Here is a 17,171-nt window from a genome sequence, read left to right on the forward strand (position 1 = left end):
TGGTGATGGTGATAATGGTGGTGGTGGTGATGATGGTGATGATGATGGTGATGATGGTGATGGTGATGATGATGGTGGTGGTGATGGTGGTGGTGGTGGTGATGGTGATGATGGTGGTGTGGTGATGGTGATAATGGTGGTGGTGGTGATGATGATGGTGGTGGTGGTGGTAATGGTGATGATGGTGGTGGTGATGGTGATGATGATGGTGGTGGTGATGGTGATGATGATGATGGTGGTGATGGTGATAATGGTGGTGGTGGTGATGATGATGATGGTGGTGGTGGTGGTGGTGGTGGTGATGGTGGTGGTGATGGTGATGATGATGGTGGTGGTGATGTTGATAATGATGATGATGGTGGTGATGGTGATAATGGTTGTGGTGGTGGTGATGATGATGGTGGTGATGGTAATGGTGGTGATGGTGGTGGTGATGGTGATGATGATGGTGGTGGTGATGGTGATAATGGTGGTGGTGGTGGTGATGGTGATGATGATGATGGTGGTGGTGATGATGGTGATGGTGCTGGTGATGGTGATGGTGATGACGGTGGTGGTGATGGTGATAATGATGATGATGTTGGTGATGGTGACAATGGTGGTGGTGATGATGGTGATGATGATGGTGGTGATGGTGATGATGGTGATGGTGATGATGATGGTGATGATGATAGTGATGGTGATGATGCTGATGGTGATGATGGTGGTGGTGATGATGATGGTGATGATAGTGATGGTGATGATGGTGATGGCGGTGGTGATGATGATGGTGATGGTGATGACAGGTGATGGTGATAATGGTAGTAATGATGATGGTGATGGAAATGATGATGATGGTGGTGGTGATGATGATGGTGATGGTGATGATGGTGATGTTGAGGATGGTGATGGTGAGGATGGTGATGGTGAAGATAAGATGATAAGAGAAATGGGTGCTATGTCAAGCACCTGGTGTGAGGTGGCATCACTGACATTGGGCTTTCCTGGAGGTCTATTTGGTTCCCCGCTACCTCTCAGCACAGCAGCTGGGATGACATTTTGAAAACCTGCTCTTCCCACTTCACAGTTTCTGGCCAGCCCTGGTCCCAGCCCATGTGTGGGACCTGCCATTTAGCTCTCCAATTTGGTAGCTCCGTCTATCTCACCTTACCCTCAAAGTGTGATGTTAATGGTGGAATTTCAGATCTCATGAAGGACAGTGGAGGCAATATTTTGGGGATGGGGATAGCCCTATCTGCAAATCAGCTCCAAAAGGCCGCACTGTTCAGGGGTTTGGCCCCTCTCCCTGTGCATATGCTGAGCAGCCTTGTGATGACATGGTGAACAGGAGGAGGCCTTGCACAGCCAGGCTGGCTGGCTTCAGAGAGGACAGCTCCATCTGTCTGCTCCAGGTTCCTGTCCTCTTTGGCGAGACTGGGCCTGGCTCTCTACAGGACACTGTCAAGTATTCTTATTCTGTGTCTCTGCAGCCGCCTCCCTCCTCCTGCAGGCAGCCTTTTCCAGGCCATTAGCCCAGCCACAGGCCATCTGCCACCCTTGCTGAAGCCCCACAAGTTTGTCTGGGGGACAGGGCTGAGACAGCACATCTCTAGGAGGCCTGAGCCCACTAGACTCCTCAGGCCCTGAGAGACTGAAACAAAGTCCTCGTCAGAGCCCTGGGGTGTGTGGCTCTGAGCATTACAGATGTGCTCACATACCTGTCAGAGGAGGCTGTGGGTGACACCTAGGTCCCTAGGCACCACTGCTGAGCTGCTGTTTGGCTATGTGACCTTGGGCCGGTCTCACACTGACTGGGCCTCAGTTTCTCCATTGCAGAAGGATGGGGTCCAGACCAAGGGGTATGAATTCTTACCCTGGCAGGGGAATTCAGTGCCAGACACATCTTGTTACCCACTCATTATATCCACGAAGAAATAGGCCAGCTCCAATTTTTTCCTGAAACAAGAGGCTTCTGGATCTGTTTTTCCCCATTCGCACAAAAAATGGTGGCAAAAACCCCACTCAATTGTATCTTCAATCTAGAAATGAACAGTGCGGTGCCGTTGATGGGTGACCTGGGACTCAGGGTGACAGTAGAGAAGGGCTCACGGGGGTGGAGGCCATGCCTGCCTGAAGCCCCAGACTCTCTCCAACTCCTCCTTTGTGGCCAGGTGGCATTGAGGGCCAGGTTTGCCAGCCGCTGATGTTCAGGAGGGCTAGAAAGCTGGATTTTAATGTAAAATCTTCTTATTGTTCAGTGCTGGCAACTAACGCCAAAAGACTTTAATCACTGAATGCCAGCCAAGCGCATCTGCAGGCTCCACTGGTTTGGTCTGTAGGTCAACAGTTGCTGACCTCTGGCCCAAGGGGATGGCCCATGAGGGCCTGCCCTTTGCTGTGATGCATCTGGTGAGCTCTCTGGCCAAGCAGGGTCTCTATGATGCTCACTAGGGATGCCAGGTGGTCTCAAGGTATGAAATGTCTTCTGGAAGCAGCTCCACACAATTTGGAGGAGTTGGGTCTTTACTCAGGGCCCCTGCTGTGGGGCCTGTAGCTGTTGGAGGGGAATCCAGTGCAGATAGATGGGTCTCTGGGAAGCTCTGCCTGGCTAAGGTCAGCCAGTAGGCGGGATGCCAGGATGCAGTGCAAGGCAGGGCAGGCAGGTGGAAGGACATAGGGCCTCCCTGGACCTCAGAACAGTTTCCCTCCTGATCCAGCATCTATTGATTCTGCAAACCCTCAGCTCCTGCCTGGGACTGTGCTTACATACAGGTGTCCACAGAAGGAAGAAACTGACTTGGCAGTGTGGCTGCCTGGAGGAGGAGGCACTGACAGACAAGGAGAAGGGAATGGGAGGATGTCCCAGGAACAGCCTGTACAGGGCACTCCTAAACCCAGCCTGTCATTAAGTCCTGTGAATCCACCTATAAATTGTAGGCCTGGATGACCGCCTTTTATTCTTCTGACCATAACCAACATGCCTGAAGGCTCAGTTCATGCCAGCTTCCTGTAAACCACCTGCGCAGCGAATTCTCTCAGTTAACCCTCACACCTTCTATGAGACAGGTACAGATCTGCAAACCCTTGAGGACCCATGTGCTTTGGAAGTCAAGAATATCCTTTTCATTTTAGAAAGGGTAACATGAGTTCTGTTTCTGGTAATGGTAGGGTAGCTGACATCAGAGCAGCCCTGCTGTTATTAAATAACTGTCAACTCTGGGAAGAATCAAAAGCAACCGTTTGAAGATACAGGAGAGCAAATAAAAGAAGGCAGAAGCTGGAAGGGACATGGTCTGTATGAATTTCCTGTTGCTGATGTCACAAATGACCACAAACTCAATGGCTTAAAACAATATGCCTTTATCATCTAACAGTCCTGGAGGTCAGCTGTCTGAAACCAGTCTCAGCGGGTTAAAACCAGGGTGTCCATGGGGCTGCACTCCTTCTGGAAGCTCTAAGGGAGAGTCTCTTCTTTGCTTTTTCCAGCTTCCAGAGGCTGCCTGCCTTCCTTGGCTTATAACCCTGTCCTCACATCACTCCAGTCTCTTTCTTCCATCATCACGTCTCCTCCTACTCACCCTGATCTTCTGCCTCCCTCTTACAAGGACGCTTGAGGTTACCCTGGGCCCACCCAGATAATCCAAAATCATCTATCCATCTCAAGAGCCTTAATTTAATCGTATCTACAAAGTCCCTTTTGTCATAGAAGTTCACATTCACAGGTTACATGGGTTAGGACATGGATATGTTTTAAGGGGGCTTTGTTTTTAGCCTACCATGAGCATATATGTTTATAGTTGTGGTATCTCTTGATGGACTGACCCTTCTATGATGGTAGAATGTCCTTGTTTGTCTCTAGTAACAATTTTTTTAAAATTAAAGTTTATTTAGTCTGATATTATTATAGCCATTTTAGCTCTCTTTTGGTTGTTGTTTACATGGAATATCATTTTTTATCTGCCTGTAATCCCAGCACTTTGGGAGACCAAGGTGGGTGGATCATGAGGTCAAGAGATCGAGACCATCCTGGACAACATGGTGAAAACCATCTCTACTAAAAATACAAAAATTAGCTGGGCGTGGTGGCATGTGCCTCTAGTCTCAGCTACTTGGAAGGCTGAGGCAGGAGAATCGCCTGAACCCAGGAGGTGGAGGTTGCAGTGAGCTGAGATTGCACCATGCACTCCAGCCTGGCAACAGAGCAAGACTCCATCTCAAAAAAAAAAAAAATACATAAATAGAAATAAAAATTTATTGAGACAGGCTGGAGTGCAGTGGTGTGATCACAGCTCACTGCAGTCTTGATCTCCTGGGCTCAAAGGATCCTCTGGCCTCAGTCTCCCAAGCAGCTGGGACTATAGGTGCACATCACTGAATCTGGTGAATTTTTTATTTTTTGTAGAGACAAGGTCTCACTGTGTTGCCCAGGCTGGTCTTAAACTCCTGAGCTCAAGTGGTCCTCTTGTGTTGGCTTCCCAAAGTGTGGGGATTACAGGCATAAACCATTGTGACCAGTCTCATTTTATATCTTTTTACATTTAACTTATTTGTGCCTTTCAATCTAAAATGTGTCTCTTGTAGGCAGCATATTGTTGCATCATGAAAAAAATGCCTATTCTGGTAATCTATGCTCTCATATGGAGTGTTTCTATATTACAAGTGGGTGAACATCTTGGTAGGGAGCATTATGCAACCTACAAGAAAAGATTTAAAAAAATTATCTAAGCTGCTTAACTCAAAAAGCTAGAAAAAGAAGAACAAATTTAACTTTCATGATTTAGAAGGAAAGATATAATAAATACAGATAAACAGAAATTAATTAAATAGAAAACAAATGAACACTATAGGAAAAATCAATAAAAGTTGGTTCTGTGAAAAGATTACTAAAATTGATAAAGCCCGAATGAGAATTATCAGGAGAAAATGCAAAATACCCATAGTAAAAATAAAAAAGAGATATGTGAATTTGATAGACAATAAAAGATTAATAAGGGGATATGGTATACAAGTTTATGCTAACAAATTCAAACTCAGATAAAATGAAGTGGACAAATTCCTTGAAAAACAAAACTGACACAAGAAGAAAAAGAGAATCTGAATAGCCCTATATTTGTTAAAGAAATTGAAATTGTGTTTTAGAACTTGTTCACAAAAACCCAATTGGCTTCACTGGTGAAATAATATTGGTTTTATCCAAACTCTTACACAGAGTTGAGCAAGAGGAGATAATTGATGCCCAAACCTGAAAAGGACATCACTAGAAAATAAATGAGACACCAACCTCTCTCATGAACACACATGCAAATACCCATTTCAAAATATTCATAAATCAAATCCACCAATATATAAAAAGGATAATATGTCAAGGCCAAGTGGGGATTGTCAGGCCTCTGAGCCCAAGCTAAGCCATCATATCCCCTGTGACCTGCACGTGTACATCCAGATCCAGATGGCCTGAAGCAACTGAAGATCCACAAAAGAAGTGAAAATAGCCAGTTCCTGCCTTAACTGATGACATTCCACCATGGTGATTTGTTCCTGCCTCACCCCAACCAATCAATTGACCTTGTGACGTTCCTCCCCTGGACAATGAGTCTCATGATCTCCCCACCGAGCACCTTGTGATCCCTGCCCCTGCCCACAAGAGAAAACCCCCTTTAACTGTAATTTTCCGCTACCTACCCAAATCCTGTAAAACTGCCCCACTCCTATCTCCCTTTGCTGACTTCCTTTTCAGACTCAGTCCACCTGCACCCAGGTGATTGAAAAGCTTTATTGCTCACACAAAGCCTGTTTGGTGGTCTCTTCACGTGGACATGCGTGACAGGGACTATCCAAGGAATACAAAGTTAATATCTGAACATAAATCAATGCAATTCCTCCCATTAACAGACTAACGAAGACAAACTGTATGGTTGCCTTAATAAATGAAGGAACAAAAAGTTGATGGAATTCAATACCTATGTGTGATTAAAAGAAGTCAGAAAATTGGGAATAGATGGGAATCTTATCACTATGATGAGGTGCACATACAAAAAGCCTGCAGCTAACATGTTTAATGGCAAAACATTGAGCACTTTCCTGAAAGGTTGGGAATGAAGCGAGGATGTCCACTTTTATTATTTCTATTAACATTGTATGGGAGGTCTTAATGAGTGATATAAAGCAAAGAACAAAAAGTGCAAAGACCAGAAAGGAATTAGTAAAATTATTTCTAATTATTATTATTTATAATAACTATTAATCATGTGTTAATTATAATTATTAAAATTTTCCTAATTCTTATATTTATCACTATTAATCATGTATCATTTTAATTATTATTTACAATAATTATTCATTATTCATTATTTATAATAATTATTTCATGTCATGCAAATGATTTGATTGTATACATAGAAAATCCTAAGCAGTTTTCAAAAAGACTATTAGAATAAGTGAATTTAGCAAGTTCACAGGATAGCTGTTAGACAAATATAAAAAAATCAAAGTCAATATACAAAAATAATACAAACGATCAATATACAAACAATATATAAACTATCAATGAACAATTGGAAAAAGCAAATAAAAGATTATTTTTACATGGCATTCAGAAACCTTAAATAACTAGCAATACATTTTACCAGAAATGTATAACACACCTACAATGAAAACTACAAGAGACAGAAATGAAAGAAGACCACAATAAACAGAGAAAAACCATATTCATAAGTTGGTAAACTCAATGTTGCCAAGACGTCCGTTCTCCATAAGTTGATCCAGAGTAACTGAATAGAGTCAATGCGATCCCAGCCAAAATCAGTAGACATTTGCATAAACTGTCAAGCTGATTCTGAAATTTATATAGAAATGTAAATCTTGAAGAAGAAATATAAAAGTGTGGGAGTAGCACCACTTGATTTCGTAACTTAATGTAAAGCTGCAGTAATGAAGACAGTGTGGTGTTGATAGAAGGACAGTGAAATAGAGCAGTCAACAGAATAGATTCCAGAAGTAGACCCACCCTACACAATCAGTTGATTTACAATACAGATGCCAATGCAATCCAATGGGCAAAGGGATTTTACCAGAACAACTGGATATGCATGGGAAAGAAACAGACAAAATGAACTTTGATCATCATCTCTCACCATCTACATTTAATTTGAGACGAACACAGGAAATGCAAACCTGGGAGTTTTACCCATTGGCCCCTGGGTGTCCTTTTTCCATGCGTGATACGCCCCTGTTCCCATCCCAGGGTCGGCTGCCAACAGCCCCCTCCCAGGATCCACAGCCCCCTCTCAGGATCCACAGCCCCCTCCCAGGATCAACAGCCCCCTCTCAGGATCCACAGCCCCCTTTCAGGATCCACAGCCCCCTCTCAGGATCCACAGCCCCCTCTCAGGATCGACAGCCCCCTCCCAGGATCCACAGCCCCCTCTAGGGATCCACAGTATCCACAGCCCCCTCTCAGGATCCACAGCCCCCTCTCAGGATCAACAGCCCCCTTCCAGGATCCACAGGCCCCGCTCAGGATCCACAGCCCCCTCTCAGGATCCTGGTCTTTCTGTTCTTCTTGGCAGGTACCTGTGTTTTATTTTCCTACCCTTCCCCTCTGTGAAGCCTCCCGACTTCTTCCTTTCCTGATCTGACCTTGTTCCACTGCAAATTCTACGCTATGTCTTCCCCCCAGCCCTCAGATCTTCCCCTGCAGCCTTCCTGCCATTGTCGTCTTTGAAGGCTGCACCAGCTCTTCCCTCTTCTCTGCATTGCTGCTGCTGCAGCTTCCTGTGTGTACCCTGCTCAGCCTGGACCCCCACCCCCGCTGCCTGGCCCCCTCTCAGTTGTTAGTTTTATGTCTTTCATATATGTCTGATATAATCTCTCTCCTGCTTACAATCCATTTGCAATCCCCCGCAGAGCAACCAAGGAAAAGCCACGCCCCTCGTCACAGCCCTTTAAAGCCACGCCCCTCGTCACAGCCCTTTAAAGCCACGCCCCTCATCACAGCCCTTTAAAGTCACGCCCCTCGTCACAGTCCTTTAAAGCCACGCCCCTCGTCACAGTCCTTTAAAGCCACGCCCCTCATGACAGCCCTTTAAAGCCACGCCCCTCGTCACAGTCCTTTAAAGCCACGCCCCTCATCACAGCCCTTTAAAGCCACGCCCCTTGTCACAGCCCTTTCTCATCTCCCCTCTGTGTCTTTGGCCGCCTCACCTTCCTTACCGGACTCTGGCATCGGTGTTCCTTCTTCTTCATGGTGCCTGGGTTGCACCTCTGTACCTTACCCTGCCTTGGCTCCGTTTCCCTGGGAGGGTCCTGCCTTCCCTTCAAGGTTCTTCTTAGACTGACCTGACTGCTAGAGACGGTCACTCCTTCTTCTGTACTCACACTGCCCTTGGAAGTCGCAGACACCACACTTCCAGGAAGCCTCCCCTGCGTTCTGAGTGGGGACATGTGACCGTCCTGCTCCTCTAACATAAGGACCACGGGATGATTTGATGTGCAACTGGGCCCTCGCCAGTAAAGGGGACACTAAGGCCACCGGGCCACAGCCATGAACTGGGAGCGCTGAGGGCGAGCTGGGACACATGGCAGCTCCCCAGGGTTTCTGTACACCACGTGCACCCTCAGCACACTATCTTTGAATTGTGTTTGTGTCTGTGTCTTCTCCAGACGTCAAACTCTCTGGGGACAGGGGTCATAGCATGGTGGGTCCACATCTTGAGCCCTAGGTCCGGTGCCCAGCATGGAGCTGACTTAGTGATGTTTGTGAACCCAAAGGGGAGGGAGAGGGTGTGGAGTACCAGACTCTGCTGTGAGAAAACCTGGGCCCCTCCTCTGATGATCTGCTCAGCTTTTAGGTCAGTGGTCAGGACAAGAGTGGACAGGAAGCTTCCAGAATCCAGGACCAGCCTGGTCTGATTCCACTTAGCTGCACTCTATCTTAGCCACATCATTTATTCATTTGACCATATCTCTTTCAATGGTCCATCCATCCATCCATCCATCCATCCATCCATCCATCCATCCACCCATCCATCCACTTATCCATCCATCCACTTGTCCATCCATTTGACAAGAACTCATCAAGCCGCTTTACTTGCCAGTCCCAGGGAGACAGCGGCAAGTCGGCTGCTGGCTCTGTGCCCTCATGGAGCTCATCTTCTAGGGAGACACAGACACTAAAGAGGCAAACACAGGAGTGAATAAGCAGGGGTGGGAAGCACATGACACATTGGACTGTGCTGGCTAGGGGTGGGGGCTGCTTGGGCACAGTGGTCACTGTGGGTGCTGACAGGGCAGGCGCACACTAGAGGAGCTGAGAATTCAGCGTCTGCTGCCAGGAAGCCCTGGGCATCACAGAGCAGGACAGACAGTCACAAGGACAGGCCCCTGAAGGCTGGGCAAGACGGTGCCAGGGGCAGGGACACCAGAAGGCAGCGAGGTGGGTGTGCCAAGGTCAGGGCGAGCGGGACACACCTGGAGGTCTGCAGAGGCGGGCCAGGCGATTCATCTGGTCTTGAAGGTTTGGGCGGGCCGCCCTCTGTGGAGGCCTGGATCCCTGCCATCCTGGCAAGGAGACCTTGCCCTGATGTCTCTCACAGACCTGGGCTCAGAGCAGTCAGGTGACACGCTGGAGGTCACTCAGCCCGAGAAGAGCGGGCAGGACCGGAGTGAAGCTCTGCCTGGGCTGTAGTCCAGCTTTTGCGGCTGCCTGGACCCAGACCAGCCCAGGGCAGCCTTGTCCTTCCATGTGGCTGTAGCTTCTCCAGGTCCAGAACGCGACCTGGTTGTCTTTGGGCTCAGCAGTGGGTGCCGGGGCAGAGGCCCCTCGCTCTCCATCTGTCTAGACTGGGCTGTTTGTCATGCATCCCAGACACCATCAGCAGCCAGCCACCTTCCTGTCCCACTGCACACAGATGGATGGCCCCATAGGGGACCCTGCAGCTATTTCCTGGGCTGGGAGGATGGGACTGATCCTGTAGGTTTCACCTCTGAAACTATCCCCACCCTTATCCCATTTCCAGGTCTTTCAGGAAGGAGGCCACACGGCTCCTGGGGTCTTGGGTGAAGTGTCACAAGAATGAACAATCTTTCCCATGCTGCCCTCAAAGCCTAAGCGTCCCCCTGCCACCAAGGCTCAGGCTTTCCCATCCCCCTGAGCCCCCCAGATGGCCTTCAGACCAACAGTGCCCACACTCCCCTCCCCCTGAGCCCCCCAGATGGCTTTAGATCAACAAACAGCACCCACACTCCCTGCTGAGCTGCCAGTCCTGAGAGCACGGTCTAGCGAGAACTGGCAGCGGGTAGGGGGGTGCGGGACTTGACGTGGCCAGAACACGTTCATCCTGGGGAAGGAAGAAAAACCAGCAAAGGTGCGTGCCTCTGGGTTGGGGGACTACATGTAAGCTTTTCTTCTTTCCAGTTTTTAGCGTTCTTCAAATTTTCCATAAATGAGCAACATATTGCTTTTCTAGTGGAAAAAGAACAACTTTATTCAAAGGCAGCTGCAGAATGTCCCACCCAGCACCAATAGCACCCATTGAATGCCTTCATTTGGGCAAGAAAGAAAACTTTTGCAGGTCTTTATTTGAAAAAATACATGACTGGAGTGCTTTTCATCAAAAATGTCCCCATCTGGGTGGAAAAAAATGTCGGCGATTTATCTTTTTAGTATTTTCCGTAGGGCTTGAATGTTTTAACAATGACCGGAAAGTATTTTATTTCATAGTCAGAAAACGCATCAAATGGTTTGTGCTTTGGAAACTTGGCTTCACCTCCTTCCTTCCTTCTTTCCTTCCTTCCTTCTTTCCTTCCTTCCTTCCTCCCTCCCTCCTTCCCCCCTCCCCTCCCCTTTCTTTCTTTTCTTTTCTTTCTCTTTCTTTCTTCCTTCCTTCCTTCCTTCCTTCCTTCCTTCCTTCCTTCCTTCCTTCCTTCCTTCCTTCCTCTCTCTCTTTCTCTCTTTCTCTCTCTCTCTCTCTCTTTCTCTCTCTCTCTCCAAAGCAAACGTTTGGGGCAAAAGCTCCAGATGATCCAGGGCTGAGGAGGGAGGGCGAGAACAGAGGTGGGAGATGGGAGCAACCCGCAGAGAGCGGATGGCCCTGGGGACGCAGGAGAGGCTGGGTGGGGACCGAGGGGATGGAGGCTCCTGCATCCGCCGGCCCACGGGGCTGGGTCTGTTCTGTGCAGAAGCAGCACCATCTGGTGGCCTCTGCTGGTGACATCAGGCACCTGCCAGTCCTGGGCCTCAGAGAGGGGGACAGAGCCCTGGGTGTGGTCCCCGTGGGGTGGGCAGGACAATGATGGCTGAGCGGGGTGGGGAGTAAGGAGTAGTTCCACCTCAACTCTGTAGTGGGAGAATCAGAGCCTCAGCCAGCAGGCGGCATGGACGGCGCCCACCTAGCCCAGGAGTCCGGAAGCCTGGGTTCCAATCCAGCCACTGTGGGCTGGGGTCTGGCTGTGTTTTATTTCGCAGTTTTCTCCCCTGGGACTCAGGTGCAGCACGGTGGGGAGAGGCCAGGTGAGGGGATCTGGGCTGGGCCTGGGGGCGTGGTGCCCGTCCTCACCCCGATTCAGGAGGCTTCTCCTTTCTCCCTCCTTGCCTGACCTCTTTCCAGCTCCGTTTTCCTGCCTCCCTCATCCTCAGCAGGCCTGGCTGGGGGGTGGTCAGGGCCAAGTCTCTCCGGCTGTGTCCACCCCTTGGGTGCTCAGGGTAAGAGCTAGGTGGTGGGCGGGGCTCCTCGTGGTCCTGGAAGCATCTGGATTCGGGGTGGGCGAGGGTCGGTGGGGGTGGGCACCTCCTGGCAGGCTCTGTGGGCGGGGCAAGCCCACTTATAGGAGGCCCATGGGCAGGGACTGTCCCCTGGCACCCAGCTCGGCGCCCTCTCCCAGGGCCCTCTGCAGTACCACCCGCAGCGGCTCCCGCTTCCCGGGCTGCCGGCCCAACCCCAAGTAGATGAGGGGCTTGGAGCTGCTGTTGACGCAGGCCAGCAGCATGGCCAGTGGGGAAAACATGGGCAGCAGGAAGTTCAGCAGGGGCTGCAGGCTCCAGTAGAAGACCAAGGGCAGGCCACAGAATAAGAGCAGGATCAGCGCGCCCAGGACGATGCCGTAGAGCCTGGGCCTCGCGCGCATGGAGCAGCAGGTCACCCAGACAAAGAGGACCACCCCAGCTGTCCAGGCCACGCAGGCCAGCACCAGGAACCAGGTGACGCTGGCCACGTGGTAGCGCAGGCAGACCAGGGGGCGCGCGCTGTTGCGCAGCAGGCCGCAGGCGTTAGCGGGCAGCAGCACGGCCGGCAGGGTCAGGGCCCACACCAGGGCGCAGAGGACGGCCGAGGCGTGTCTGGGCCGACAGCCGTGGTAGCAGGCGGGGAAGAGGTCGGAGAGGCAGCGCTCCACGCTGAAGGCCGCCAGCAGCCAGAGACCCACCGCGAACCACAGGAAGGTGAGCACGAAGTAGAGTGTGTCCTGGGCGCCCAGGGCAGCCTGAGCCACGGAGAAGCCCACGTGGCAGGAGAGGAACAGGAAGTCGGCGGCGGCCAGGTGCAGCAGGTAGACGGAGAAGGGGCCCTTCTTGATGTGGAAGCCGAGGTTCCAGAGCACCAGCCCATTACCCACCAGTCCCCCGAGGCCCACGATCAGCGTCAGGTAGAAGACTACACTGTCGAAGGTTCTCCAGAGGCCGAACAGCCCAAACATCCTGGCCAGCTCAGAGGGTGCTGGCGAGGGACCTGCAAGAGGGAGACAGACGTGGTCCTCAGGCGTCTTTTGTGACCCCGCTGGGGGCACAGGGAGTGGCATCCATGGCCCTGCAGGTGCCCTCTGGGTGCAGCCCCTGGACCACCCTTCCCAGCGGCGGGACCTCATCCGGGGCTCAGCCCTCTGCACCTCAGGTCAGGCGTGCCTAACGCCTCCCCATGCCTGCGGGCAGGCCCAGGGCTCCTGGCAGGGTGCACTAACGTGCTCAAAAGATGTCCATGTCCCTCATGGATGTGGTGAGGGTGACGCTGCACCCTCCACCATGTGCCAGACAAGGCTCTGCAGACACAGGGGACGTGCATGGGGAACCCACGTGTGGGGCCTTCCTCTTCCCCCAGAGGTGGGAGCTTCTCCACGGTGGACTCTCATGGGGCTCCCACCTGGCAAGCCTGGACCAGCCTGCTGGCGAAGTCACCTCCCCGGAGGGTCTCTGGAGGTGTCCAGGGAGGTGCCCAAAGGCAGAGGCTGCAGGTGGCCTGAGGAGGAGGGAGGAGGGAAGATGTGGTGTGAGGAGCTGGAGGGAGCCCCCAGCCTTCCCTGTGCACTCCCGGCCTAAGCAGAAGCTGGATCCCGGGGCTCATGCTGCCGGCGGTGCACTCAGGAGGCTGCTCTGAAGCCTCAAACCAAGAGAGGGGCTTTGGTGATGGTGGCAGGGCCAGGGGGCCTCTCCAGGAGCCGCTAACACAAGGGGAGGGGCAGATACAAGTGGCCACTTGCAAGGAGCGAGGCCGAGAGTCCCGAGGATGTTCTCAGAGCGAGAGAGAGATTGGCCACCGGAAGCTGCACTGAAAGGCAGAGGGTCTCAGAGCAGCCCTTCCCCTTCCAGCCATCCCTCCTCCCCCAGGATCCACATGGGTCCTGTTCTTAGTCCTGGGAGATGTATCAGGACCCAGGCTCAGCGGTGGCGGCATCAGGGATGAGAGACATGGGAGAGAGAAGAGAGATAGAGACAGACAGAGAGACAGAGATGTAGACAGACATTGAGAGACAGAGACAGAGAGACAGAGACAGGGAGATAGCTATAGAGAGACAGAGACAGAGATAGACACAGAGAAACAGAGATGAGACAGACAGGGTGTGAGAGAGAGAGAGAGACAGACAGACCGACAGAGAGAGAGCGATCAAGCCGCCAACACACACCTGGAGCCCTCCCTGTCACACCTTTGCCTGGACTGTGTCCCCGGCCCAGACAGCCCTCAAGACCTCTCCCCTGACCAGGTCCCACCCTACTTCAAGGTTTTGCTCCTTCTCAGGGGCCTGCAACCCCCTGCAGCTTCCTCCGACCCCCATGAGGCCCCTTGCCTCATGCCCGAGCATCCCCTGGAACCTTCTTTGTGCTTGTTGTTGCCCCTAGTCAGGGGGTGGGGAGTGCGGCTCGGGCCTTGGCTCCTGTGCCTTGCTGTGGCCGGGCACATGGTGATGGTGGCCTGTCCTCCGAGCCCAGCCAGGGGGAGTGGGAGACCTTGGCTGGGCCCTGGCTTGTGGTGGTGACTGTGGTGACTGGGGGTGGGGCGGTGGGGTGGAAAGACACCTCCCCTCTCCGAGCCTCAATTTCCCGAAGGAGGTAACCAGACTTTCCTGGCTGTGCTCTGGCTCCGGCTCAGAGTCTGAGAGCTGGGGGTGAGGCCGGTGCTTGGGACCCCATGCTGGGGTGAGGGTGGGCTCTATTCCTGGAGAGACAGTTACAGAGAGGAGTGGCACGGTGGCGGGGGGGGCATCTTCATTGTTATCCGAACAGGTTCACCTGCCCGGCCCACTCCAGCAACACCCTTGAGTTCTGGTGTCCACACATTTCAACTCAGCCGGCATCCCCACCCCCATCCTGCCCTGCCTTCCCTTCCCAAAGGAAATCCAAACGTCCCAGCCAGCCCCATCCACCGGGCAGTCAGGCTGAGAGCAGGGGCCACTGCGGAATGCAGGGGAGGGGGCCAGTGCCTCACCTGGGGGGTGCAGTGGGGGCAGGTGGAGCCTTCTCACCTGTGATGAGGCTGACCCCAGCTCTCTCAGGCCCTTCTGTGCTCAGATCAGCGCTCATTGCCTGGAGGCTCCTCCCGGTCCCTAAATCCTTTCATGTCCTCTGGGACCCAGCTGGCTGGACGGAGGGCACCCAGCCAGTTCCCTAGAAGTGACAGGGTGTGGCACTGTTCACAGGAATTGCAGGAATGAGCTAAAACAAAAAGTTGTCAGTGTGGGCAGGCCTTTCCTTCCTCCTCAGCGCCTCTGGCAGGGGAACTGAAGGCACCAGGTCAGTGCTTTCCACCCACTCCCACCTCACCTGGTGCGTGGAGGGGAGCGTGAAGGAGAATGGAGATCCTCTGTGCCCAGTGAGGCTGGGCCACCTTCCGGCTGCCCCACTGATGTTGGGCTGCTCCTGCTAGTCTTTGGTTGGCTGTGGGCACAGGAGGCCTAGAACTGTGGACAGGGGCCTGGCTGTGTGGCCTTGAGAGAATAACCCAACCTCTCTGTGCCTTGGTTTCCCCCTCTCACTGGACTGACCGTTTATGGACAGCTCGAAGCCTGGGTTCCCAGGCTTGGGACTGGCTCTCCTAATGTGTCAGCCAACCAGTGCATCTGTGGGTGGTCTGCAGAGGCGGCCCCACCCCTTCCTAAGGAGACCCCCTCACTGTCATCTGTTTGCCTCAGAGCCTGGGCTCCCAGCCGTTGACGGATTGTTTTCCGCATTTTGCTCTGCAGAACACTGGACGGTGAGATGTTCTTGATAAGAGACTTTTTCCTTCCACGGACTGCGTTCCGCAGCTCCTGGGTGGGGTGCAGGGTGTGTTAGCTCAAGCCAGAAATTCGGTCGTAAAGATGCTGTTTATCTTCACATTTCTCAAATGGACTTGGCTTCGGAAATCATTTCTGTAACACAAACCAGTAGCCTGTGGAGCTCTAGGCGGGGGCCTGCTGGCTACCCAGCTCCCAGCATTGTTGCACATGGCTTTGAAATGCACAGCACAGCTCGTGTGGCCCAGGGGCACCTCCTGCCACCCTGCCTGCTGGCTCCACCCCAGATGCCGGTCCTCGCTGGTCTCGGGACCTCTCCCGGCGTGGCTCCACCTTCTCCTCGAGGTCACCATCCAGTCCTGTTTCAACTAGCCCCTCCAAGCCTTGCTTACCTGACTCCTGTTTGGGTGAAACTTTGAGCATCTCTATTAACTTAGTTGGTCACCTGCAGTCACCAGGGGCCCAGAGGGATGCACAGAGGGAGACCGCCTGCCTGGGTCCCTCCTGGCTGCCTCACCATCAGGGGTGGGATGGGGAGCTCAGCATCAGCCACAGTGCGCAAGGTGGAGTTTTGATCCCTCACAGATCCTCAAGCCAGGCAGGGCGCCCGGCTTCTATCCCAGGTAGCAGTCTCCTATCCCAGGTCTCCGATGGCGACTGCAACCCTGTGCCCATGGAGGGCTTCCCCTGTCTAAGGGCCACTGGGAGTGGGATGGCCTAATTTCTGGGGTCACTTTCTATTGGACACTTCAAACAGTGCTGGGCAAGGGCAGTTGTTTGAGGCAGCTTGGGGTGAAGCTCTTAGGGAGGACGTCTTGTGCAGCTCGGCCAGCCCTGGCCAGGCCCAGGCAGCCACCAACCCTGGTTTCTCCATCGCCCCTGACCCCTCCCACAGCCCCTTCTCGTGTCTGCCCACCGTCTAGGCCATGCTTCTGCTTCCTCACCTGGCTGGGTAGCCTCTGTGGGGCATGGGTGTCGGCCCCGCCGAGGCTTGGCTTCGGTCTGTCTTGTTCTCTCTGGGAGGGGTCTGGTGCGGGTGGAATGCATGGAGGGAGCCTCCATTGGGGAAGCAACTGCTCCCGGTGTTGCAAGGAGGACAGAGCCAATGCCCGCCCCATCCGTATCATGGCCGACGGTGGCCTCAGAAACTGTGTCCACGTCCCAGTCGCTGGAAGCTGTGCACGAGCTCTTCCTGGAGAAAAGGGCCTTGGCAGACACATGGATTTTGAGATGAGCTTGTCCTGGAGTATCTGTGTGGGCCCTAAATGCAATGACAAGTGTCCTTATACAGGAAAGGAGAGGAGGGACACTGGAGAGCAGGGGGAGGCCACGTGAGGTTGGAGGCCAGCAGGGGTTACACAGCCACAGGCCAAGGAGGGCCACAGCCACCAGGAGCTGAAAGAGATGAGGAAGCACCTTCCCCTGGAGCCCTCGGGGAGCACGGCCGTGCCGCCGCCTTGACCTCAGACTTCTGTCCTCTGTAACCAAGGGAATAAAGTCCTGCTGTGTGAAGCCACCCGGTTGTGGTTATTTGTTCCGGCTGCTGCAAGAAACGACTGCAAGGCAGGTGGCACGCTGGTACCGTTTAGGTGAGCGCTCTGTGTGAGTGCGTGCCGCTCCACCGGGCCTCAGGTGGCACGCCGGTGCCATTCTAGGAGAGCGCTCTGAGTGAGCGCCAGCCACTCCACCGAGCCTCCTACGCACCCCCACAGCGC

The 17,171-nt window shown here is 52.8% G+C and overlaps 1 protein-coding gene across 1 annotated transcript; it reads right to left on the minus strand.

Annotated features, from left to right (window-relative positions):
- Positions 1-11,799: 11,799 nt before the first annotated feature.
- MRGPRG (MAS related GPR family member G) lies at positions 11,800-12,669 on the minus strand. Its single transcript, XM_054441278.1, has one exon. The coding sequence runs from the start codon at positions 12,667-12,669 to the stop codon at positions 11,800-11,802; it is 870 nt and encodes a 289-aa protein (XP_054297253.1).
- Between the last annotated feature and the right edge of the window lie 4,502 nt (positions 12,670-17,171).

The sequence above is a fragment of the Pongo pygmaeus genome, chromosome 9 (genome assembly GCF_028885625.2).
Source record: "Pongo pygmaeus isolate AG05252 chromosome 9, NHGRI_mPonPyg2-v2.0_pri, whole genome shotgun sequence".
In the NCBI taxonomy this organism is placed as follows: domain Eukaryota; kingdom Metazoa; phylum Chordata; class Mammalia; order Primates; family Hominidae; genus Pongo; species Pongo pygmaeus.

What these genes read in the sequence shown, in the direction of transcription:
- MRGPRG (XM_054441278.1), bottom strand. Translation starts at nt 12,669, where the DNA reads ATGTTTGGGCTGTTCGGCCTCTGGAGAACCTTCGACAGTGTAGTCTTC.